At 42.9% G+C, this 26,764-nt stretch overlaps 1 protein-coding gene across 1 annotated transcript in view; it reads right to left on the bottom strand.

Moving 5' to 3' along the window:
* Window positions 1-595: 595 nt before the first annotated feature.
* The window catches only part of TRPM8 (transient receptor potential cation channel subfamily M member 8), a 47,712-nt gene continuing 21,543 nt past the window's right edge, over window positions 596-26,764 (bottom strand). The window contains exons 12-25 of the mRNA XM_064452172.1: window positions 26,247-26,342; window positions 25,225-25,354; window positions 22,645-22,790; window positions 21,807-21,919; window positions 19,437-19,653; window positions 16,479-16,570; window positions 15,358-15,499; window positions 13,545-13,716; window positions 13,127-13,304; window positions 10,518-10,708; window positions 8,038-8,137; window positions 6,660-6,693; window positions 4,410-4,496; window positions 596-2,461 (exon numbers count right to left, since the gene is read on the bottom strand). Coding sequence (XP_064308242.1) covers window positions 4,446-4,496; window positions 6,660-6,693; window positions 8,038-8,137; window positions 10,518-10,708; window positions 13,127-13,304; window positions 13,545-13,716; window positions 15,358-15,499; window positions 16,479-16,570; window positions 19,437-19,653; window positions 21,807-21,919; window positions 22,645-22,790; window positions 25,225-25,354; window positions 26,247-26,342 — 1,662 coding nt within the window. The 3' untranslated portion in view covers window positions 596-2,461; window positions 4,410-4,445. The remainder of the gene's footprint in view (window positions 2,462-4,409; window positions 4,497-6,659; window positions 6,694-8,037; window positions 8,138-10,517; window positions 10,709-13,126; window positions 13,305-13,544; window positions 13,717-15,357; window positions 15,500-16,478; window positions 16,571-19,436; window positions 19,654-21,806; window positions 21,920-22,644; window positions 22,791-25,224; window positions 25,355-26,246; window positions 26,343-26,764) is intronic.

Below are 26,764 nucleotides of genomic sequence, written 5' to 3'. Positions count from 1 at the left end.
CCCGTGGGCACCCTTGACCTGGCATCAAGTAGTCGAGGCTCCACAGCCACCGGGGCAATTCCTGCTGCCAGTACAGCAGCCTGGGCTGGGGCTAAGCTGCAGTGGGGCAGGGAGGGACCCCTAGGGGGTTGTGGCTCACCAATGAACCTGACGGCCGCCTCTCGCACGGACTCCTGTGGGCTCTGCAGGTGCAGCAGGGACTGGCGCAGGTACTCATCTGCTCTGCTGCTATGCTCTGCCAGCTGGAGAGAGCGGAAGGGGACGGAAGGAAGGGTTGGTGCAGAGCCTCCCCCTGCACCCAGGACTGGCCTTTGCTGCCAGGAGACCCATCATGCCCAGGCAAGAGCTCCCCAGGGAGCTGTGGTGCTGCTCTGCCGCCAAAGCCCAGCTGGGACAGGGCTCCATCAGCACCCCGGGCTTGGGGAGGGAGAGGAGCCTGGAGAAGGTCCCATGGGGCCGCCCACCGGAGGGACAGGAGCATGTGTGGGGTACAGTCTGGTGGTGATGGGCTGCAGCAGTGGGCAGGGGCAGACCCTGGGGTTTTGGTCCAAAGTTATGCTCCCCATTTTACAAGAGAACAGATCACTAGAGCTACTGGCAAGTATATGGCAGATTTTATATAGGAAAGGAATGAACTAAATGCACAATTTTCACATTCAAGACATACAAATTACATAGAAAAAAAACAGTTTCTAGAAAGGAAACTTGTCTTAATTTATGATGCAACCCAACTGCCACAGAAGTCAATGAAAGCCTGAGTCCTTTATAAACTTTTTAACAGAAAACCACAAATATTTCCACATGTAAGCAAGTATCACTGCTATTGGTAGTGCTATATCCCCCAGGATCGTGTAATGCACAGCATAAAGTTAGGTAATGTGAAGCAGCAAGAAAAGAGTAGTAGCCTTTCTGATAATGCCTCATCACTGTTTTGCCTGTAAAACTATTCAATGTTCAGCTACAAAGACAAGCAGAGCAGCAGCTCCAGTAAACGACACATGCCTGTGCTGGCCTCCTCAGTCAGTAAGTTGCACCTCAATCAGCCACATCCTTAAGTAGAAAGACTTCAAAACTAGAAGTTTTCATTAGAAACACGGAACAAACAAGTCTTGTCTTCACCGTCTTGAACCAACAAGTACAGCATACACGGACTGGAACATGCTGTTGTGCACAGAGGTGGGCCTGCACACAGTCTCTGGTTTCTAGCCAGGCAGCAGACGGCTGTATTTCCTCTGGTCAAGGTGACTCACCTGGGGAGTGTTCTGCTTCAGCAGAAATTATCTCTCCATCTACCTAACTACTCACCCGGAGACCTCATGTGGCACCCATGTAAGCACCCATACATTATGCCTGACAGCCCTCAGACTAGCTGCAAGTCATGGTAAAGTGTATGGACTATGATAGCCATTGCCAGCAAAAGGAAAATACCTAAACCTTCAAAAATCAAACATCTCAGGAGATTGTTCCTAGACACTGGGGATGAAGATGGATAAAATGCTTTGCAAGGTAAATAAGTGCCATTTGTAGTGGTTTCCCTTCAGTTGGTAATGCATCCAGTTATACCACACAAAATGCCACAAGATTCAGCTGCTATTTCAGACAGAAAGCAAAAAGAGCAACCTCACCATAGCAAGCATCACAATAGTTAAAGCTGGCCAGCAATCTCTTCTCCATTTCAAAATGCAAACATCTGCAAACAGATGTTTGAAGAAATTAAATGAATTGCAATGCTCCAAGTACACAAAACAAGCAAGGATTAGACATGAGGCTTTTGGAAACACTTTCTAGATGAACTAAGTCTCTCCCGTGCGGGGTTGTAAAGTTGAGCTTCTGCATTGCTGCACGGTTCCAGGTAGAGCAGGAAGAAATGCACGCTGTTCATGTAGAGTCTGAGATGTGGGTGCATGGTTGGACCAAAGGCTGTCTTTCCTCTGGAGGATGATGCTGAAATACACTATATTCTGGCATGCCGGCACTACAGACCTCAGCAGGTCTGACAGACAGACCGTGCAAGTAATGAGCTAGATCTGGCTACTACACGTAGAAAAGGGAAGGGAGATTGATTCATTAAGTCAAGCAATTAGTGGCTAAAGGAAACTCATGAACAGGTCCCTTTGAGTTGAAACTGAAAAGCAAAGTGATCTTAGCAGCAGCACTCTTGGAATTAGGAGTGCTTTATAACAGCAGCTGACAAGGACTAATTGCTGCCATTGAACATCAGGGGAGATGAGGAAAAAGGAGAGCTTGGGTAACATGGGAGTCCTGCCAGGAGATAAACAGTCATCTTAATGTTTTACCATCATCTTGCAACAAGCAAAAAGGGCTGTTCTATAAAAAAAAAAAAAAACCACAGAAAAAATCCTATTAAGTCCTGCTGAGACTTTGACACTCTGGTGGATCAGTTACCGTTTGCTTGGTGGTTACTGCCAGCTCAGAGAAATTATTCTTGATGAATCAGTACCTGTGTGAGCAAAAGAAAAATTTTAGAGTAGAGCTCCTAGCCCATCCCAGCATTTTGCTTTCATCCTCATGACATCAGCTCAGAAAATTGGATATCTTGTGCAATACTGAGGATTGAGGAGCTCTGTGTGGCACCCATCCAGAACATGCTGTCTTAGCAGAATAGCAGAGATATTACTTGTCAGGAGGTGAAAGCAAATGAAACACCTGCATGGAAAGTACCTGGAACAGCCAATCCAGCATCTCGTATTGAAGATGGTCAGTGCAGATACAAGCACTCCCTTTCAGATGAGATCTGCTTCCTGTGAGACACTAACCTCTCTGTTCACACCATGATGTTAGTACTGCGGACTGCCAAGGCTCAGCTTCAGAGTCAGGACAGCTCAAATGCAAAACAGTTTGATCACAACCAGGACACCACCTAGGTAGTTTATCAGGCACAAACTGGAAAGGGACTCCATTTTTTTAAGGCACTTATTATATACAATGAGAGGCTGTTTCCACCAGTTCCATCATAAATAAGTACCTTCTTTCCCAGGCTAGCTAACCATAATTCATTAATTTCTTTCTACAGATTATGTTGTTAAGACTTGCAGTTCCTCTTGTCACTGCTTTGAACACTCTCCAGCCTTTCCTTTGTCTTCCTTGAAACTTAGTGCTAACACTGGATGCTGTACCCAACAGAGGATTCTTTGCACTATAAACAGCAGGAGGATTAATTTGTACTTCTCAGAGACAACAAAACACTAGCTATTTAATATTCCGTTTCAGACACTTTTCTGCAGAACTACTGTCTCACCAGATTTCCCCCCATTTTGTGCCTGTGTAGCCAGCAATTCCCAGGTAACTCTCAAATTTGCATTTGTTCTTACTGAATTGCCACCTATTTTTCCGCCAAACTGCAGCTACCTTTGATCTGAGCCGGCACTGTTTTGTGTGGGGACAGACTGGATGACCTCCAGACTTCCATTATTCTACAGCTTATTCTCTAGGTGACTTGGAGTTTCCTGCATCCAAGAAAACGCCCAGTAACTGGTGACCCATGTCAATTTTATTAGGTGGTTGCAAGCCATTTATAACTAAAGTGAACTTCAGGATAAGTGAATATGAAGTTATCCCTAAAAACAAAAGAAATGATGAGACAACTGATTCAAGAACGTTTGGCACAGGTATAAACTATCTTGCAGAAAAACCCACTATGGGAGAAGGAGCCAGGCTCTAATGTTCAGGCTAATAAAGTTGTTCCAGATTATCCTTGACAACAGCTACACTTCTTAACTTGCTGTTTTAAAGAAGACAAAGAGTTCTCTGTGTCCCTCTGCATTTTGCCTGGCTTTTACATCCCACTGGTACCTGTGGCTCCACCCCAGTTCTTCTGCAGAACTTGATGAAAAAGGACACAAGGCTCATGACCAGACACTGAACTGCAGCTCTGGAGACTTTGGGTCAACTCTTCACTCTGCAGTTTAATCATATAGGACATATGAAGGCTATAGCGATCTGCCATAATACCGCACTTTGACAGTAAGAAGATAAACCTTATTCCTACCCACAATTCTGTCTTTTCTGTTTGGTTTGTATGTTCTTCAGAGTTAAAATGAACCAACTGTAAAGGATCCAGCACAGCAGCTCCTAATTTTCCAGAGGACCTCCAGCACAAAGACAACTAAAATAACTTTGGGTTGTTCACAGTTTTTCAAAGGCAAGGGAGCAAAATTAGATATTTTAAACCACACCAAAACTTCTTAGAAACGCCAGATGGAAAATTATATTTTTCAGAAAAAACCACAATGACGAAGAGAATTTAGCTCTTATTTCTTTTCCAATATTAGACAACATCAATATAAGCATCAATAATTAATACTAACCCTTCTTCCAGACACACACCAATTTAACATCAGATGCTGAAAACTTATTCAAGTCAGAGAATGGATTTAAAGAGGGCTTACCCTGCTCAAGTAGCTGCTCTCAGGTTTCAGCTGCATTCATTTGATTTTGCTGGAAATCTCTTTCAGCAGGCCTTTCAAATCAGAGAGCTTAAGAAATAATAAAAAAAAAGAAGCTATGTTTAAAGTCAGTCTAACATTCTAACAGATGATCGCAGCTTGGGATGAAGGGAAATGAAGAGAACATAACAAGCAAGCAATAGTAAAGACCTTAAAATACCCTAGAACATACATACCCTAGAACATTACCTCTTCAGCAACAACAGGCATAAAACCCCCTTATCTGAACTCCTGCCTCCCTGACCACCCTGCGAATGCCAGCCACTAATTCAAAAGCAATAACCAACTCCTTTTTGTATTCAGCAGTCACACCATAGTGGCAAATGAAGCAGCATTAATAGTGCTTTTCACAGGAAAGCAATGCTAATAAGTAATATGAGTAACAAGTAATTGCCTCTTCAAATATTATACCAAATGCAACAGTGCTTGAAAGGACACTCCCAATTACACTTTTCATCAACACAATTAATGCAGTGAGCCCTCATGCATATGTATTTCACCTAGTTCACAAGCAGGCATCACGACAGCTCCGAGCTCCCATTTACACTCCATCTTTTTGTGCTCCTTCAAAGCAGAGATTGCAGATCAGTGGAGTTTTGTGGAGCATTCATTCTGACACATGGAGCTGCCTTCAAACCCTCCCTGTGCCATAACTGGAGTCCATTATTCCTCAGGACAGCCGCATCAACTCTAAAGAAAAGTTTACCCCATGATCAAGGCTCATGCCTAGGACTCAGTTAAATCCTCAGACTTGTTTTTAGGACATCACGGCAAGTGAAAGCCAGTGAGAAATCCCTGAAGTGCCTTGCTCTCAAGGGCACCACTCCTAAACCCTGGCCTCAGTACATTTCTGTCATTAAAGCTGGAGGGATGAATAGAAAAAACAGCTTGCTGTAAGGTATTCTCTCACAGAATATGAGGTACACTTTTCACCAGAGAATTAAAGTTATGGTATTTCCTTTCAGTGTTAAGAGGAGCATCACTGGACACACACTTGGTCGCTCACCATTTCCATCTCAGTCTTGAAAGCAAGCTATTATTTTGTAATCTACATTATTTGACAGCAATCAAAAGCAGCATTTTTAAGTATATGTGGGCCTTTTCACCTTTGGACTTGTAAAAAGTCTGTTGTTCACACCAAAGCAACTCCCCATTTCAGAGGAAAAATACATAAGTCAATCAAGCTCTCAAAAAAATACCCATTAGGAAGGTCTTTTCAGTATCACAATCATAAAAAGTATACTTGTATGACAATTCTGATAATGATGGGCTCTCTAGTAGCTTGGTAGCATTATATTACTTCAGCACAGGATGTTTCTGTGAATTGGATGAGAATTGGTCATTTTAATCATAACTAAAGGTCTTCCTACCCTGCAGTATGTATGTGTTGCTGTACGCTTCTATGGGAGAACTTATCTTGGGCCGCATATCTCCGGGACACAGGGCTCTACCCACCCTGGGGACAGTGATGCACAGACATCAATATGATGGATACAAAACGTCCGTTTATTTAGCTGCATCACACGCTTATATAGCTCTTGCGCTTCCTGTTCCTGCCACTCCTATGGGGAGGAGTCTATCTTTCCGTCACATCCCGTGATCTTCCGGTCGCCGATCCCTGTCTATTCCCCTACATGTATGGAGCATCCTTTCTTTACCTAGCAGGTGTTGCCTGAGCTATCTGAAGCACCACCAGACTTTCCACAATATATCTGAACTGCCACCTTGTTTTATAAGCAGAGGTTAAACAAACAAAAAGGTAGGATTTATTACGTCATGCCTTCAGCTCTGGAGGCTAAACTTGACAGAACACGTGTTTGAGAAGGGGATACTCTAAAGTGTGTAATGCCCCTTCTTTCCATCAGTGTTCTATGGGCCTGTTACACAGCAAAATATTGCAGTTTTATAAGACAGACATTATTTTTACTTCTATTCTATCCAATAAGGAATACTGAGAAACACTTCTTCAGTGCTAAGTGAGTGTCTCTCTACTTCATCTTCCAGCACAATATGAAGCTACATATGGAATCAAAGGTGCAAAGGAGCACATTAAAAAAGCCCAGTTAAAGAGGGGTCCTGGTGATAGTTACAAAGACTGCATGTGACTCTTGGTGATGCTCATTTTCTTTATGGACCGCTACCTGCTTCATCAGACAGAGGCACATCCCCCAGAGAAGTCTGAAACACAAGTACCTTTGCATCCAGTTGTCTAAATCGATGCACCATCCTGAAAACAAAAACGACAGAAGACTGAGTTGGGTAAGAGAGAAGCCTTAGCTATCCCGCTTCCCCTCTTTGCAAAACTGTGCAGACCTGCTTTGCAGAAGTCTGTCTGGAGCTAAGAGATCTAGTCCTCATCTTTGGCCAAAGAACGGAGCTAAGGCAATTAGAATCTGAAGTTGCCAGAAGATTGCCCTCTTTGCACATAGTCAGAGGCTGGTTACAAAACAGATGGTTTGCAGACGCCCCTGCTGGGGAACACCAGCCTTTCATTCTTCCAAGATGGCAGGGCTGCAGGTGGCTTGCCATTGTTGTTTTTATAAGTATATTAACTAACATGAATTACTGTTAGTGCTGCACTATTCCGTTTTCCTTGTCAAGACTCCTCTGCTTCCAGTATAAAAGCTATTTTTTTTTGCATTTGTTTGGCTTCTTATCCGATGCTGAGTGCCTCTGGGTAGTTTTAGCAAGCACTTGTGAACAGCAACATCTACAGCAGAGGCAGAGGGGCATGGAGGAGTCTGGTCTTTCCTACTCATTCTTATCAGCTCTTCCCTTACATTTAATTAAGGGAAATACTCAAGATGCTGTAAGCTAGCTGCAGAATTAAGCCGTCATAGACAGCAGGTTACTGTTGCTTGCTATTTTCTAGCTTTATATTTCTCTTTCCTCTTATACCCTCACTCTGAAAACACCAAGACAGATCCCAAAGATTAAGTGTCATGATCTGGCAGTCAAAGAAGAGTAGTCCAAGTCACCAACCTTCAAATACCATCATTCCAAATATTGTCTTCCCTTCTTCAGAGGTTTTTCCTACTCGTGTTATTAAGTACAGACCTCCATATAGACTGATACCACGGCAATGCCTGATATCCCAGGTCTAACAGTAAATATTCTCTGCTAACTGCATACTATTACAAAACTAGTCAGCTATCGCACTGCTTTCCATGATGAGACCTCAAAACACTATAGGAAGACAACATTTTCTCCTCTGGTGGTAAAATAGAAAGACACAAGTACAGGAAGGTGAAATCATTTGAGAAATACTGTGATGGACATTTGGAGCAACTATGTTCAATACATCTACCCAGCCACTGTGTGCATAATATGCCATTATAATCCTTGCAATATTTCCATTAGCATTTTACCAGCCCAATCAATTATTTCTAAAGGCAGTCTGCAGCAGCTGACAAAAAAAGCGCCATCATTTTACTTAAAAAGCAAAGGCGCATTTATGCTGAGTTTATTTATCTACTCATTCATTTGTAAACATTTAGAGCTGCAGAAAACCTGCCTTCACTAAAAATATTCAACAAGTTAAGAGAATGAAGACAAAGAAGGGCAGACATACTCTTCTGATGAATCATTTGCTTTGGTATTGATTTTGACAAGGTAATTTTCCTTCATGACAGCTTCCCATGCCAGAATTTCATTGTCCTCATTTTTTGAGCCTGGAAAATGTATGTGAAGAAAAACAACAACACTAGATTCAGTTCATTTGTCTTTGCAATGCTAAGATGCAAAAAGGCTGGGTTAGTGCTCACATACAGAGGCTAATGATTGCTTCCTCTGCACCCAGAGCATTCACAGCCCCACTTCCCACGTGTGACACAGCTCTGATAAACATGACATAAATGCATTTTACTGTATGCCCCTGGCAACCAGAGTTGGTTAAAAAAAAAAAAAAAAGAACAAAAAACCCAACAAGCTCCAAAAGTCTTCCTGGAATTTTTCTGAGTCCTGGTTAATGCTAGTGCTTTGTGAAATTGCAGCCGCTTCAAAAGACATGGGACATTCCAGAAAGTTCCTATCTGGGTTTAAGCTTTCCATTTGCTCCGACATTATCCCATATTGGATCTTTAAGAGTAACACGTCTTAAGAACCGTGTTGTATGACTTAGCACTGAACTAAAGCATTTCGAAATGATGAAGCATCATCTTCTCTAACAAGCACCTCATGTTGATGCTGTACATTAGAGTGACACAGAGCAAACTACTTTGAGACATCAAAGTACTCCAGGATAATACTTTTACATTTCTGCATTTTATCCTGTTCCCACAGGACAACACAAACCACATAGGTTTTAATTAATTAATTAAATAAATAAATAAACTACAAAGGCTAGCCAAGACAAAAGAAGCCCATAGCTGGCAAATGACTGAAGTCCCATTTCCTCCACTCAGTGCTCCACTGACCTCACACAGGCTCCCTTGTTCTCCTAGATATGAACAGGCATTTAAGGACCCAAATCCCAACCATTTCCATAAGAGTTAAGTGGAGCAGCCAGGATTTTGCAATAGTCAATACATTAGTATACTTTCTCCGTGCAGTTCTCAGTTCCTGTCACTAGCTCAACCACAATGATATTATGTCTCTAATTAATTCTTTAATTTCCTTTTAGAACTGCAGCATCAGCTGTGCATCACTTGGACAGAAATGTCTTCAACCAGAAACAACCTCCCCAGCAAGGATACCAAACAGTGATTTGGACAGCCAGAATGATTTAGTCAGTGCTAAGGAATTTTATATCCCAAAGCAGGCATCTTTCTCCTAAACTAATAAGAAATCCAGCCTGTGCTGCAGGGCAACAGTCAGGTTGCTGATGGATGGGAATAAGTCTGTCAATTAGCCCAATTTATCCTCTCTCATCTGCTTCTGAATGGCACTTAAAAAATGAGAAAACACTCCATTTGTTGGGCGAAGAAAAAAATCTTGTTAAAAACAATTTGTATCTGTGCCTTCTGACAGAGTAAATAAGGGGGAAATAGCTACAGGACTGAATCAGCCACTTCTTCATTTTTGAGGCAGGTCACCCATTTGACCATGTCCAGAGGGCCAGGAGACCCTGCTTTTTCTTTCAGTCACTCACCAGCAGGCATAAGAGCCTCTGAAGACAATTGTCTTGCCTGCTAGGCAGACTAGCCTGCTAGGCTGCCCTAGCAGCCACTAGCTGTATTAGCTGGGAGACGGTAATGGAAGAACAAAAAGAAATGCAATTCCAGAAGGTAAAGCGGCAAGCAGAGACTAAGACCACCTCTTGAATGGTTTACCTAAACATTCAGAGCGTGCAAGATCAGGGATCTCTGCCACCTGGGAGCAGTGCAGGAAGGATGCACTATCAGATGCTAATGACAAATGGGATTGTTTACATTTTTCATGCAGACCATGAAGATGAATTTCAGCTGCTGCAGGCTCTGGGTGAATTTATTCAGTGCTCTAATACCAAAAAAAACAAAAAAAGAAAAAAAAAAAGAAAAAAAAAAAGAGAGAGAAATCCCTTTCAAAGCTAGGAAGCAGCATAGGCAGCCCTAAACTGATAGGATTAATTTGAAGACTTAATCAATTTACATACATGAGGTATGCTTCAAAATTGTCTTGGACAGGAAAGCACTGGATAACTCTGCACAGTACTCAAGCAAAGCAGGTCTCATGGTAGAACACAAAAGCTCTCTAACCAGACCAAAACCAAAGCTATTGAAAGGTTGGGATCACAATGATGCTCAATTGGAATTTTAGCATAGGGAGTTAATATAATTCCCCATATCTCAGAGAACGTGCACCTTGAGTACTGAAGGAAGATTATGGCTGAGAAGCAGCCAGGGGCTTTGATTTGAATCTGATCGAAGAGATTTCCAGCAGTGGTTTTGCATTTGATGGAGAACAAGAATGAGCTGCTCCTCGTTTCCCAGTACAACCACCTCCTCCAAGGTCCACGTTGCCCTTGAAAATTTCCCAAAACACTGACTGGTTTAAGCACACCACACCATGGAAGAGTGGCAATGCACCTGCCATATATCTGGCCTGTAGGCAATAAGGAATAATCCTACTCACAACAAATAGATGGCTCTTTACTTTCTTTCTTACAGCAGCATTTGAAACATTTCCTCATCACCATGAATATGTAGGCAAAGATGACAAAAGGGAAGGGGATAGTCAAGCGACTGCAATATTCCTGCACCAAGAAGTAACGCTGGAATTTCCACACCTGGTCATTGTTCTCTTGTACTGATCCAACAGTGTAACTAACAGGCAAAAAAGAGAAAAATACATACAGCATTAGTTATTCACCAGAGAACTCCATCTCAGAGCCAAGTAACACAGCATTTGTCTTTATTATACCAGGGCACATTTTTGTAACGTCATCCCGGAGCTGGTAATTTTTACTGATTAGTGAGTTTGTCCTCTGTTTTAGAGAGAAATACGAAAATGGGACAGTAGGAAAAAAAAAACCCCAAACTAAAGTTACGAATAAACTGGAAAAACTAGGAACAGGGAGAAAATACTCCACATACTTTCACTACCTTAGCTCTAGGCAATTTTCTTCCTGCCTACACACATAAGAACGAGATGCTTCTTTGCAAGATACTGTGTCTCATTAATTCATCAGCTAATGTCTTTCTAAGCAAACAAAAAAATTCTCACAAACAAACCACCTAAAAATAGAACATTTACAAAAACTGAAAATTTCCTGACATTTTTAGTGGAAGCATTAAGAATGGTCCAGCCATGGATCAAACCTACTGTACTAAGCACTGTACAAACCCAGCAAAGCAACAACCATGAGAGCAAACAGCTCACACTGCCAGACTTCTCATTGCTGACATTAAAAGGTAGATGGATGTTTCCAAAATGTTGGTCGTGAGATCCTAACTGACCCTTATACAAGATAAGCTAAAACCTTCAGCTGGTGGAAATTATCTATTGTTTTAGAAGATAAATACAATCCTGAATTTCAGAAGTATCTAAAAGGTAATATCATTTTCAGCTAATGCATATTGGATGCAAAGAAAAAGTTGGATTCTCTGTTTTTAAAATTAATATATCATTGTAAATAGAACATATAGAGATACCGATTGGACTGGTGTCTAATAGACATCAGCATTATTAAAGATTGACAAATACTACATACACAGCCCTAGGGTAGAGCTGGCTTACTTTCCTTTATTAATGTGGATAGCTTTCACCCTTTCTAGGGAGCATAAGCATTGTCTTCTGTCCCCAGGTCCTGTGCAGGTTAGTAAAACACACGTACAGTCAATAGATATGCTGCTCCAGTCCTAGCTGCCTTGCCAAAAGTCACATTTCTGATTGTCTTTGGAGCCCAGGTCAGCCTGGGAAGAAAGGTTCAGAGCAGAAGGGAGAGCAGATCCCAAAGCTAATACATCTTATCTCAGGCCAGGAAAAATTGGCACTGGCATTCAGAAGGAAGATCCTCGTAAGGCAAACCGAGAGTCCTTAACAGTTCCTGTAAGTACTCTTATTGCCAAAGCAAATTCCTGCCCAGCCTGTCACTGCCAAAGTACCATCAAAACATGCAAAAATGAATATCGCGGACCTCGAGAATGATGCTAAGAGGTTGTAAGTATTTCTGTTAGGCTGCATGGGAGTGTAAAGCAGAAAAGAAGCAGGGTTGGGGAGAAGAAAAAGGCCACAGCACTGATCCAACTGTATTCACAAGTCAGAAGTGAGACAGAAGGGGCACACACTCCCAAGTCTGTTATGACGGACTTCGCATTTTTAACTCAACTCTGTGTCAAAGCTTGCGGTGTAAACACCAGAGATTTCTGGAAGAACCTGAGGAAACTTTTCCCTGAGGACCAGTTATGGTTTGATTTTGCTGGTCCCAATACAGTCAATATATATTTGATAATGTGCACAACAGGAACAGCTTGTATTTGGCAAATCAGTGCTTGCTATGTGATACAGTCAGCAGTTACCAGCACCACATTTCAGGTGTCTGATCCATCTGCATGGTGTAACACCTCACAAGATGCCAGAATAGGCCTCCTGACTGGTACACTCACAGACAGACAAATTACCATATAAAAACAGAGGCGCTGGCGTTTTTCAAGACAAAGTTGGTTTGTATGCCCCAAAGAGATGTGGCCCATTGCCTCTGGTATCAGACAGAATGATAAACAGCATGTCCACCAGAGCAGTAACACACACATCATCATCACACAGCAGTTCTGGTTAATAAAACCATAGTGTCATAAAAAGACTCTGATAACAACCCATTTATTCAATCTATCAAGGCCAGTTGGGCAGCAACTCAAACTCGGTAAAGCACTGACCCAGCTATCACCCCCTCTGTGAACCACAGGGGTTTGTACTAAGCCTACTGTGCAAAGGTTGTTTAGAGAAGCAGTAAAAGGACAGGCAGCAATCCATCCCCAGGACATCGTACCAGTTTTGATCAGATTGCTGTGAGAAACACTGAATAACCTTGCCTTTGTTCATCTTCCCATACCACACCCTAAACATGAGAGGTCTGTTTCAAGCTGGGAACCCTGTCCAAAATGCTCCCAGCAATTCCTCCGCAAAAGACACAGGCAGAGTCCAAGGTCTGGCTTCATGCTGTTTTCCACGACTTCATTCTCTTTCTCAGAGAGACATTGATACAGACATCACAAGCAAGAGTTTGCTCCTTTATTACGTACCCAAACATGGCCACCAGCAGGTTCACAAGAAGAATGTTAGTTGAGAGCATATAAATGCAGACAAGGGGAATGGTAATCCACTCTGGGAAGCGGGGTTGGTTGTTGGCATCCAGCTCCACACACAAGGGCTTGGATTCGTTCCCAGAAAAGGTGCAGCGGTCAAAGTTGTAGGTGGTACCTCAGAGGGTGAGAGCAGAGAGCAACCAGTGAGCCCCCTTCCCCTCTTTCTGTTGGGTCCAGCCCCAGGTACTGCCTCTGGCCACAATATGTCTGGCCTTCTCCTTCCCCGCCTGCCCATCAGACATAAAACCTTGCCTTGTTGCTTCTTGGAAGAAAGGAGTTAACACAGGACTGGACAACCACTGAAAGGACAGAGCCTTCCACCCACCCAGGACAGCTTCCCACAGAAGATAGCTACCATCAACATCATCAGGGTACTGGCCAAACATAGCCAGGTATGGCTCGTAGATGACAGATCGAAATATCCACTCCCAGCGGTGCTCGTTCTTCCTCAGGATGCCTTGTCTGGCCACACCAAAGGCCACCATCCACACAGCAAAGAGGAAGAGGAAGAAGAAGACATCTATCATCTGAAAAAGGACAACAAGTAAACACATCAGTGCCCCTCTGTGTGCCTGTTGCAAGCCACACATGTTTTTTTTTTCTCCCTGATTTGATATTAGGGTGGAGAACAAACATTAGAAAAGCCTACACAGTTAGCACCATTTTAATGCAACTTTTCAGATAGTTGCTCCATAAATGTATGGCCACCAACACACATATGCAAATAATTGACCATTCCCACTCAGGGAACTTCAAAAATGCTTACAGAACCGTAAAACCAAGACACATTTCAGAATATAGGATATCCTGTTGGCATCACACAGGCTGCACCCACAAGAGTGAGATCCACATACAAAGACTATTTATACAGCAGGTGCAGCTGCAGACCCTGCAGCCAAGTGTCAGGTGAAAGCAGCCACCACTTCTGAAAATGCCACTCTGGATGGCTTCAAAGCAGCATTTATAGTCCAGACACTGGCTAACAGTTTCATTAATTTCTGGCTTGTAACAACATACAGATAACTGAAGACTGATAATATCCCAGCTGAGCTTTCCCATTTGTTGCAGACCCACCTCCACCAAGATCTGCCCTTCCACTAGCCCCAGGCATCTTTATTATTAGACTTACTCAAAAACTTGTCCCTTCTGAAGAAGGTCAAATAAGAGAAAAATGTACAGGAAACAATCCTGTGGTGTTGCTTCCATATCATAAGGCACTCTAGGACCAGGTAATCTCTAAACTTCAGCTTTGCAGCTGTGGTACAAGGCAAAATAAAGGCTTTCTGGGTAAGCTGCAGACCACGCTATTACTCCCATATGTTACCACACAGATGGTTTTTAAATTCCATATATGCCAATCCTTTGCTATGGCACAAGATAACCCAACCACTGCAGAAATGCAGAAAGACAGGGAAAAGCTCTCCTAAAGACATCTAACAACACTCACTTCACATGCCCTTTGATTCCCATTCCCCAAATGCTCTCCATGTTGAGTGCACTTCAAATCTTTTTTCTTTGGAGTATATGTGTGTGAGCATGCAGAGGTAGCCCTGGAGGGAAGATCAGCTCCAGGTGATGTGCACAGATTCAAGCAGGCATACTCCAGCTCTCCAGTGTTCCTCATTCCCACACCTACAGCAAGCCACATCTGTATTATATGGAACTCCACTCTCTTCCTGTTATCTTTCCTACTCTCCTAACAACATTCCCTCCAGCTACAAAGGACAGAATCAGCCAGGCTACTCCATGAGAGGCTCCTCATGGAGCCTCCTTCTCCAGTTACTTGTGTGATGGATGCAGTGGAACACAAAAATCCTCCTTCTATACCATTTATTATCATTGTCTTTTCTGGGGAATGTTCACATGAGCAACAAGAGTGATGGAAAATACCACTGAAACATTTGAGACACATAAGACAAGAGCTACTGGGAAGCAATCTTCTGTTCTTCAGCCTGATCTTTATTCTGTCCCTGCACAGAGGGAGAAAAAAGGGCCCTGCTCTTAATTAGGTCCTATTTAAATCTTAATTAATCCTGTTTAGCATGTTTAAGAGAAGGAGAAAACTTGCTGCCAGCATCAGAACCATGGTGATTTTCACTCTTAAGGGAAAAAAAAGAAAGTGTCACATCATTTATTTAGACTCTCTTGAATAGCTGCCAGAATCTTACCATCCTCTGCAGCATAATAATTTTGGGTCCTAGATTCCTGCTTACTGTGAAAATATGGATCAGCCTCAGAGTAAAAACTATGTAGTCCAAACAGAAAATTACTCTCCCAGAATACCAAGAGCTTTCATCAGATGAGTGAAGCCTGATGGAGACAGTAAAAGAAAATTAAGAGAAGCATTGGGTAAAGCATGCAGAAGTCAGGTGAAAATATACTGAAACACTGAAATGGGGAGTGGACAGTGAGTAACTGGAAAACAGTGCATAGCTATCCAGGGCCCCATGTCCTCTCCCACCCACTCCCACCTGATGACAGACGGTAGAACTGGTTAATGCACACCTTGTTTACACCCTTCCAATCTTACCTACATCAGCTCTAAAACTATTAACAGCAAAGAAATCTTGTACCTTTAGATACTCCCACAGCCCTCCAAAAAAATAACCATTCTGCAACAAGAACTAAGTTACATCTGACTGAACAACTACACTGTAAAATGTGCTTCCATAATTTCTTTGTCATGGTTGTTAACTCACCCATTCATGTAAAACAGTTTATGTGAGCTAATGACATTCTGTTAGATTGCTGTAGGTACATACAATTACAGTCTCCTTAAATACAACATGCTAAAGCTCAGAGAGTCCAGATTACCACCCTAAATAGTCAGCAACAGGGGCCAGGGAAAATCCCAAAGAACTTCTGACTCTGAGATATCGGCCATCTTACCCTGCAAGTTTTTCTGATATGCTCTATATAGCCAGTTTCTTGTCATTAAACCTAAGCCCATTTCAAACATCATCATCTAAAACACGCTCATGACAACCTAAGCATTAAGGGCTGTCTTGCTGGCCCATAAAGATCTGAGTTCAGGAAAGCCACCTTTGATTTCAGGGATAGACTCAACTTCCATTAAACAAAAAAGAGAAAATATTGCATGCAGATGTTCTCCCAATCACTTCATTTTATTTATTTACTTGATTTTAAAGATTTAGTGTCAAGATTTGGCTTCATAAAGAACAGAGGGTTTCACAAACATGTCATTTCCCAAAATCTCGTTACCCATTGTAGTCAAAACCCAGAAAGGAAGCAAAGCCATAACATGGCCACAAGAAAAGATACTGCTTACCTGAACACAATCCCTGCTATGAAGTAGAAGATTGCTAGTGTATCCATAACATTCCACGGATCTGAGAAATACTTACTGCCATTCATGTACCACTGGAAAGGAAAAAAAGCAGAAAGTAACCACCACACATGCTTTTGATCAAAGATGCAGATTTAATTTATTCTTTTAAGTACCTGGCTCTCTATTTCTGAATTGTAAGTCTAGTGAGAATCTCTGCCCATTCCCAGACTGACTGGTACTGCACCCTGGATCCAGAGTTTGCGCAAGAACCAACTTCTGGATACAAGTCATTAGGACGAGTAACTTAACCGGGAGAAACCTCCACCAGGCCTGAAGAAATAGACTAAGTCCCTAATCATGGTTTTAATTTTAATTGAAATAACCAAAGCTTAGTAGAGTACTGATTAGTGAATCTCAGTCATATGCAAGGAAGACAGGTCTGCTCTCAGTACTTTTATGGGAACTGAGATTGAGGGGAGTTTTTTCTAATTGCAGAAGGAGCTGTGAGTAGAGCACCCCACTTTGCTATTCCATTTGCACAACTGTTGCATCTTCTTCACATGATGATATGTGTCACATGATGGACAGATGCAGCACTACCAAGGTGTCAGGCTAAAGATATTACCAGATACTATTTCAGCATCTTGGGATCCACACACCCCTTTCTTACTACTTAAGGTACCAAAGGTTGAGCACTGAGTGGGGACAGCGTGTCTTGACACCAGTGACATTGGATTGTTTCTGTTTAAATCACACATAAGTTGTCTTGCAATACCTGAGAGCGAAGTGGTGTTTTATGTGAACAACTAGATGCACAGGGTCCAAATGTCTTTCACAAAGCAATAAGCATATCACTGCAGTACAGCTGTATTAAATGCAGCAGGTTTAAGCCTGATGCTTCCTCTATTAAAGGCACAGTTGCGGATGAAGGAAAGGAAACAGGTTTTGGTCTAAAGCAGGAAGTGAGAAAAGAGAGGCAGCCGCATGCAAACAGGTGAGAACAACCAAGATTGCAGTGCAGTTCAGTCCTTCAAATATCAAGTAGTTCCCACGGCTAAAGCTTAATATGCACAGAGGTTCTGTCCAGATTCCTTCTCTGAGAAAAAGGGGGGGTTTCCTGCACACCCCACAAGTCTACCCACTCACCAGGCTGGAGGCTACATCCATGTGGCTAAGAAGATAGCAGGAAAAAGACATCTCCAATTTTGCCATGGCCATGACAGCTCTAAATGGGATATCAGAAAGTAGCTCCAGCTAGTTGAAAATCTCTAGGACCATCAGAAGTGAAAACGGGCCTGAGCCAGTGTCTTATGGTTCAGATACAGTTCAGTTCTCCTGGATGGTGAAACAATCTGCTTTAAATTTGGAACAATTTCTAGTAGCTGTCACCTCCACAGACATACCATTCTAATCAGAGGGCTGATTTCTCCCCAAAACTAGTTATCTGACTACAGCAGCTACAGCAGGACTCCAGGCAATGTTACTTTTACTTTTCCTTTGATGTGAAAACAAAATCTGAAACATTACTCCTTTTTTTTATACATATATTAGGGACACAGATATTATTTTGATTACAGAGTTAGACCAATGGACGCCCAACTTATCTCAGGGAAGCCAGGGAGAAAGTTTCCTGAGAAGCCTAGAGGACTGGGACATTGCTCTGTGTTTTGCTCCTTAGCAAAATAGGTTTGAAGCCAGGACACTGGCTTAAGATAACTTTAAATCTTCTATGAAGTTTCTGTTTTAGCTGCCTCCACTCCCACAATCAAACTGGGACAGTCTAGCCACCAGCTATTAATAGGAGCGCTGTGATCTGATGTTTTTCTACCTGCTCAGGGTAGTGAGAAATAGTGACACTGGTAGGAAAAAAAAGGTTTCTATGACTAAGGCTTTCCCCAGGACTTTTGCTGGGTACACACGGGAAATGTAAGAACAGGTCCAGAGACACCAGAACCTAAATCAGCAGAAACAAACGCTCCATTAGTGTTTTCATTGCAACAGCATCTTTTACTTTTCCCCCATTTTCCACAGCAAGTACAGTTGCCTTAAAGAGGGTACCACCTTGACTATTAGAAAGGAAAAAGACCACACAGCAAGTTGTGCAGAGTAACATCAGCACTTGGCCGTGTCATTAGAGCTCATGCAAGAAATGTTGCTGCAGGGTAGTCTGATCCAGCAGATCACCCACAAACCCTCATGTGGAGACTAAAGCCTTACAGGACACCCAGAAAGCAGCACTGCACTGAAACCACACACCCATTTCTCTTCTGATTTCCCTAGCATCTTCCCACTATTCTGAACACCGGTAGACACCAGCTTGCCCAAAAACCAACATATTTTATATGTCCCCTTACATATGAAGTGAGAAGAATATCAACTATGCGGCTGGCTATAAAGGCAGTCCTGCACGCTCTTCCCACACCACGCCAGCACAAGAATGCAGGCAGTCCAAAGCTGGTCCTTGGGACTATGTGAAACTAGCAAAAAACGGTATTTATGATTAAAAGATAAACAGAAATACATAATATGTCGCTTATTGGTTAAAAAACAAAAAGGGGGTGGGATGTGGAGAAGAGAGGCAGGAATCACTTGATCTAGAGATATACATCCAGATAAATGTGCTAAATCTAACCTGATCTCAACTGCTTTGGCAATCCAAGCCAAGCATTCCTGAGAAATATCTCCACTGGCATCAGTTTATCCACACAGCCTCAAAGTCGGTACACACTCCTGTCAGTGCATGGACACTGCAGCTATTGGGGTATAAATAGGAATTAAATATTGGGGGAAAAAAGTAAAAAATACCCATTGTGCCTTGGGTTGCCTGAACATATCTACCAAGATGTGATTCTCCTGTAACTTAGAAGCAGCCCACACTGCCTTATGCAGCTAGGAGGGGAAGAACCACAAGGCTTTTAATCTAGCACTAAACATTTTTGGTTTGCAAGCGCTGCCTACTTGTCTCACTTCATCACAAAGCAGAATGAAGACCAGCACGTAAAGGATTATCTCCAGGATGGTAGGTTCCTTCTGGAAATCCATAAGCAACACGTAGGCGAAGAGCAACAGGAAAGCAATGTAGAAGATGACATTCCAGGAGAAGACCACAAAGGGGGAGGTGAAGAAAGACACATAATACAAGATGAGTTTCTTGCTCTTCTCCACAGGCTTTTTCCTGAGGAATTAAGAGAAGGAAAAGGGATCAAAGCACAGCTTTTATGCCTGGAAATATTTGTGCTATTTGTCAAAGTGAAAATTAGAAAGGTGCAAAGCCTAGCAGAGGACATTACTTCAAGCGCAATGCCCTTCTGCATCCACTAACTTCAGGCACACAAGTAAATTAGCACATCTTAACTCCAGATCGGAGTGAAGATGGGATCTGTCAAAAGCTCATTCAGCCATTAAATATCTTCATTTGAGAGCGATTGGACACTGGAACAGGTTCCCAGAGCGGCTATGGAATCCCCATCCTTGGAGATACTCAAAACCCAACTGGACAGTCATCACAGAATCACAGGTTGGAAGGGACCTCAGCGATCACCCAGTCCAACCTTTCTAGGAAAAGCACAGTCTAGACAAGATGGCCCAGCACCCTGCCCAGACAACTCTTGAAGGTGTCCAATGTGGCCGAGTCAACCACTCCCCTGGGGAGATTATTCCAGTGGTTGACTGTCCTCACTGTGAAAAATTTCCCCCTCATGTCCAATCAGAATCTCCCCAAGAGCAACTTGTGTCCGTTCCCCCTTGTCCTCTCCATGTGACTCCTTGTAAAAAGGGAGTCTCCATCTTCTTTGTAGCTGCCCCTGAAGTACTGGTACATGGTGATGAGATCCCCTCTAAGTCTCCTTTTCTCAAGGCTGAATAAACCCAGCTCTCCCAGCCTATGGCAGGCTTCCCAGTTCTTTGATCATCTTGGTGGCCCCTCTCTGGACCCTTTCCAGCCTGTCCACATCCTTTTTGTATAGTGGGGACCAGAAATGTATGCAGTACTCCAGGTGTGGCCTGACAAGCGCTGAGTAGAGAGGGATAATGACTTCTTTATCTCTGCAGGTGATGCCCTTTTTGATGCAACCCAGTATCCTGTTGCCCTTCCTGGCCACAGCAGCACACTGTTCCCTCGTGTTGAGCTTCATGTCCACCAGGACCCCCAGGTCCCTTTCCACAGAGCCGCTCTCCAGCCAGGTGGATCCCAGTCTGTGCTGCACTCCCGGATTATGTTTTCCCAGGTGCAAGACCTTGCACTTCTCCTTGTTGAACTTCATAAGGTTCTTGTTGGCCCACTCTTCCAGCCTATCCAGATCTTCCTGCAAAGCAGCTCTCCCTTCTGGAGTGTCTACTTCCCCACTCAATTTGGTGTCACCCGCAAAATTCATCAGGCTACACTTGATGCCGTTATCCAGATCATTTATAAAGATGTTGAATAACATCGGGCCCAATATTGATTCCTGGGGGACCCCACCTGTGACAGGTTGCCACTTGGAAAAGGAGCTATTTACCACCACCCTTTGGGTGCGGCCTGTTAGCCAATTCCCCAGCCACTGCACAGACCACTTGTCTAGGCCATAACACATTAATTTCTCCAGGAGGAGATTGTGGGGACTGTATCAAAGGCTTGGAGAAGCCCAGGTAGACAATGTCCACTGCCCACCCCATGTCAGCCAGGCAAGTCACTTTGTCGTAGAAGGCCACCGGGTTTGTCAAGCATGATCTGCCCTTAGTGAGGCCAGGTTGGCTTTTCCCAATCACGTGCTTCATTCAACTTGTGATGGCCCCCAGGAGGATTTGTTCCATAACTTTCCCAGGGATTGCAGTAAGGCTGATGGGCCTATAGTTACCCAGATCCTCCCTTGAGCCCTTCTCATAAGATAGGGGTAACATTTGCCTTCCTCCAGTCCTCTGGGACATCCCCCATTCTCCACAACTTCTCGAAGATTATGGAGAGTGGCCTTGCAATGAGACAGCTGGCTGACATCAACACCCTTGGGTGGATGGCCAGGGCCCATAGATCTGTAGGGGTCAAGGTCCTGTAATAATTCATGTCCTAACTCATCCTTCACTGATGGTGGGTCGGTGTTTGGATCAGCCAGGAATTTCATTCCCAAAGCACAGGACCTGGCAGTGCTGGTAAAGACAGAAGTGAAGAAAGTGTTGAGGATCTCTGCCTTTTCAGCATTGTTGGTGAAAAGGGCAATCTGCTCTAACCGACCCTGCTTTGAGAGCAGGGTTGGACTGGATGATCTCCAGAGGTTCTTTCTAGCCTGAATTGCTCTATGGTACTGTGACTAATTGACTAGCTATACTTCTGCTAATGAGAATCCAGCTGATTACCTGAACGAGATGAAACCACAGCCTATTAAAGGGAAAAAGAACAGACAGAGTATAATCTTCCAATTCTTAGTATCTCTTGAAATCTCTCCATACCACTGCTTGGAAAGGAAATTCTGCAGGGAAGAAGAACATATCCTCATTTGTTCTAGCAGCAGCAAAATAATCTAGGAATGCTATTAGAGAACATTTGATTTAGAAAAAAATAAAACACACCACTTCGAGATTTCAATCAAAATAACTGGGATTCCTGTTTCAACAATACAGAAAGCTTTCTGGATCTGTAACACTGTGCTGGTTCCTTAGTCCAGCCATTCTCCATTCTACGTGACAAGGACTTCAAAGTGAGGCTGAGCAGGACTTGACCTGATTTATAAGGCACTTGATGCTGGGCAATACATCCACCCTGTGCATACAAGGGAGTTGTGCCAAGGGAGAAGCCACTTCAGGCAGTCTTTATCATCTGGTTCATTATGATTTACAGCTCTAAACCAAGTCTCTTCCTCCTGACTTAGCATTTGCAGGCAAATCAGCCACCTCCTGTTTCAAGAAGAGCCACACACCCTGCCCCCCACCAGCCAGAGTCAGCATTTCACAGCACTGCAGATGCTAGTTTTGTGAGCATGCTGCAGGACACTGCTATGCTGCCACTGTGCAAAGCTCAGCATTCACAGGGCTGGGAAACCTCGCCCAGAGGCTCTCACTTCCATGAGGACAGTGTCAGAGCATTGGCCTTTCATAGACTGTTCATGTGGATGTAGCATTTTCACTTTTTTTTTTTAAAGCTACATGGATCGCAAGAGTTACAGTAATCAGTGCACCTTCTTTTCATTGACATTACCTGCACCCCTGGTTGTGCAATGAACTGCTGGTCTTTAGCTTCCACTGCTAGTTCCAGACAATTGCTCCCTCCCCAGGCTTCACAGGAATAGGTCAGCAGCTGCTCAGCTAGATCTTCGTCATTGCTGTAGCACTCGGTGAACAGCTCTGGAGGAAAGAGGCAACCCCACACTGAGCTCCAACTTCACACTCAATTTCCCACCAACTCGGATGCAATTGTCTTCAGTGACTTCCAGAGTATAATATTTATAATATTAAAGCATACAGAGACAAGAACTCTTTCCACATTTTCAGTAAAACAACGTGTGCATTGCTTTACAACGCCGCTTGCCTGAAAAACTGTAATACTAAATCAGCTCACAGAGAGAGAGCATTAAGCTGAGTTCTGCACTGAAAAATTGCATTAAAAATATGAACTTCCACTCAAATGACTCAGTGTATCTGCTCATTTCATCATCTTTTCATTCATTTAGCACTGATCTAATGAGTTATAGTCAGTCTCAGTAGTCCCATATTAACAGTAGGATTGAACAAGAAGGGCGGAATCTGGTGCTTTTTCATTGGGAAACACATTGCAAACATAGTTGTTTTAGAAGAGTCACAAGCATCTTATTCTGCCCATAGATTTTTGCCCCTAACAATGTTCTTGTATCTGTGACAGAGCACAAGCGTTCTGAAGAACAATCCAGACTCTTTGAAAATACACCAGCCTTCATTAGAGTAACTTCTCTCCAACAGTGCACTTCCCCAAGCATTTCACAAACAGCTGTGTCACTGTGACTGCAAAGATGCACAAATACAGAGATACTTTCGGGTGGTATTACCACATACACTGCAATATGTGGATAGATCTTGAGAGACAGAGTCCAATGGGACCTGTTCCTTTCTAAATGTCTTGCTAAATAATCATGCCTGAGGGATGCAGAGACCTTTAAGAAAGTCTATTTTAGCAGTCTTTGCCTTATGAAATAGGAGTTACTTTCTGGTATCAAGCAAAATATTTTCAGCACTGCTATGTGCCACTTCTTAGTGGCTAGTGAAATAGCTTTGTAGTCATTCTGATATACACACAAATAAAAATAAAGTTCAACAGGTCCATCTAGTCTCCATGAGCCCCAGAAAAGGAACAAACAAGGTCTGCTTTTAGAAGCAGTAAAACAATATCCATCTGTGGAGATTTTCAAGATTTGGCTAAATGAAACCATGGCTGAACTGATTTAGTCCTGGTGGTAACACCACCTCAATGAGAAGATTGGACCAGAGGCCTCCATAGCCTTTTCCAGCAACATTTCTATAGCTTCCCTGCTCAACCTGCAGGCTATTGCACTTTAACTGTCACCTAATCTGACTGATGGTGATGAAGGCAGATTGCTGGGTAGCAGTGCTGTTACAGATCCACTGTTGTCTGCATCAGGCAAGAGAACAAGGCTGTAATCTGCAATAAAGCCCCAGAGGCAACACTGTAATCTATCTCCTCCCAAGTTAAGGAACCAAGGTCCTGCTCCACAGGTAAGCTTGAATTTATAAACTGTGGATGCTACAAATTCATCCCTGTCCTGGTATCTGCCAACTGGCTTCCATTTGCATGTTTCTCTGAATAATTTGCAGGATAACTAGACACTGAGAAAACACTAGCATTATTGCTCAGGAAATGGAAGTCCTAAAAAAAAAAAAATCCCCCTACTCTCCTGTCACCTATCATTAAAGAAGAAACTATTTGCCACTTCACACTTCAGCCTACAAGACGCAGGGCTCAGTTCTGAATTATTGACAGTCCTTACAATAGGAGAAACTGAAGGTCTTACAAAGGAAGAAAAATAACTGAGCTAGATCTCCATTCTCAGTGAGCGACAGCATTGCTTGTCATCTTAGAAGGAAGGTGTGTGATTTTGCATTCCAGAATTTAGGAATCCAATCCACTTTTTACCTCAAATTTATTCTTATGCCCCAAACATACTCCTGCTGCAAATTTGAAGGGTGGCTTTTCTCAACCTGAATATTATCAGCACTCATGCAGAGAGCCTCTCTTATTCTATACTCTCCTTCCTATTTCTGGGCACCCTCTTCAGCCTTGCCATTAGAGCTGGGTAGCTTTTCTTCCCAATGAAAGGAACTCTCTACCCCCCCCAAAAAAAACCCCACAACACCCACTTTTTGAGGCAAGCTGTTCAGACAGGACACACAGCTTCTACTGGGAACAGATGGTGTGGAAGAGATTTCCAAGCAGTAAAACACATTTTGACATTAAAGGGAAGCATTTAATATTGGATATCTAGTTTTCTAAAGTTTTCTTTCTACTTCCTTTTGAGATGTCATTTCTCTTCTTTAAAATTCAGGCTGGATTTCTGGGCAACTTTTCAGGCAAATTGAATGAATTATCTTGCCTTGCATTTTGGTGAACAAAACTAGCAGAGTTATCAGTTCTGCTTTGCACAAAATAAACACATTACTATGCAATCATTGGTACACACCAGACACAGGCATCATTAAAACAAGTAATGTTCCAAAAACGGAAACAGTTTCCTGACCTCTGACCCATCCTATTAAATTTCTAAAGGATCTAAAGAAGGCACTTACTTACCTACTGCTCTTGTCTCATACTCATTAGCGAGTTCCTCAGACTCACCAGCAGCATTTATATCATTCTTCACCTTTGCCATGCTTTTCAGGAGCTTACTGGCCCCGAGGGCTGCCAAAGTGCAACCTCTGGTCTATGGAGAGAGAGTTAAGTCATGCAAAGTCCTCTGCAAAGGGAATGTGATATTTAAAAATTATCCCCCTTTTTTTTGCAGCTGCTCAGTTCCCAGTCAAGACTGACAAAGGAAGATACAGTTCCACAAAACAGAACAGTGTACTGGTTTGATAACAACTTTGTGACCAGGCTGAAGATGTCCGGTGTTTGATAATTCTACATCAGCTTTGCACCTCTGGTTGAAGATTCACAAACAAGGGTCTGGTCTGTCACAAATTACACTACCATTTGCACTGTCCACTAATCTTGACCAGCTGGGTGTACCCAGAACTGCCCAGACTACATTAGTCCATTCCATTCAAAACATCTACATGTGCTGGGAAGAAGCACTGTTTTGGACACGCAGACCAATGTGCATCTACATGTACAGGGAAGACAACACACTGTTTCAGACTCGAAGACCAACACGAGAAGGAACATCCATTAGCTTTGCTTGCATTAGCCTCACATTTGCAGCCTGCAAACTACATATTTGATAAATTCATCAATAAATATACCACCTAATCAAAATTAGAAATGAATTTCGAACAAATACCTGGGATCAGAACACATCCATATCGTGGAATGGGTGGGAACTCAGCACCCAAGCTTGAACACAGGTGAGAACACACAACTATAGGTAAATGCTAGCTTGGATGGCTGACTCATGCATGACATCATGAAAGGAAAATACAAAATCCACACCCAAACACAAAATGGGTAATATTAAACCTACTTACAGACCCATCTAGCAATTATCTCTTGCACGTTTGTGTTTGAAGATGGATCCAGAGCCTTCAAAGGCCTCAAGCCAAAGACAAGGAACACCACTGCACTGCTTGCAAAGAGGAAGACGGAAGAATTCAACTTACTTGCTCCCAAATGACTTTAGACAACTCTTTCTTGTTCTGAAGAACTGACCAAATAAACAGAGCTTGCAATGGGTGCCTTGTGATAGGACACTCATCCTGAAAGAAAGAGCAGCAACTCCTCAGAGCTAAGGTCACCAAACTGTTTTCAACTGGAACAAATCCTAGCCTGCCACTCTCCTGTTTTCATATTTTCTTCCTTTTACAGCCAGCCCACCGATCCCCTCTCGGCTATCTGACACTTGTCACACACTCATGTTAAGTTAGGTTATACTTTACATTTATACTAAATCCTTATATTTTCCTATTTGATGTGGAAGAATCAGCCTCCCTGTTTTTTCTAAATGGGCATTAAAGGACATTTGGGCAAAAGTCACTTTCTGCTCTAACCCATGGGGTTCAGATAGCCTCATTCACAGCTTGACTTTGTGTTTAGAGAACACAGATTAACATCCTCTAAAAGGAATACTAACTTTATACCAATATGCCTTTTGTGTTTAAGCGAGACCCTGACCTTCACA

This window comes from Phalacrocorax carbo, chromosome 5 (genome assembly GCF_963921805.1).
Source record: "Phalacrocorax carbo chromosome 5, bPhaCar2.1, whole genome shotgun sequence".
NCBI lineage: Eukaryota > Metazoa > Chordata > Aves > Suliformes > Phalacrocoracidae > Phalacrocorax > Phalacrocorax carbo.
The sequence above is the reverse complement of the archived record's forward strand: the minus strand, read 5'-3'. Positions and strand labels throughout refer to the sequence as shown.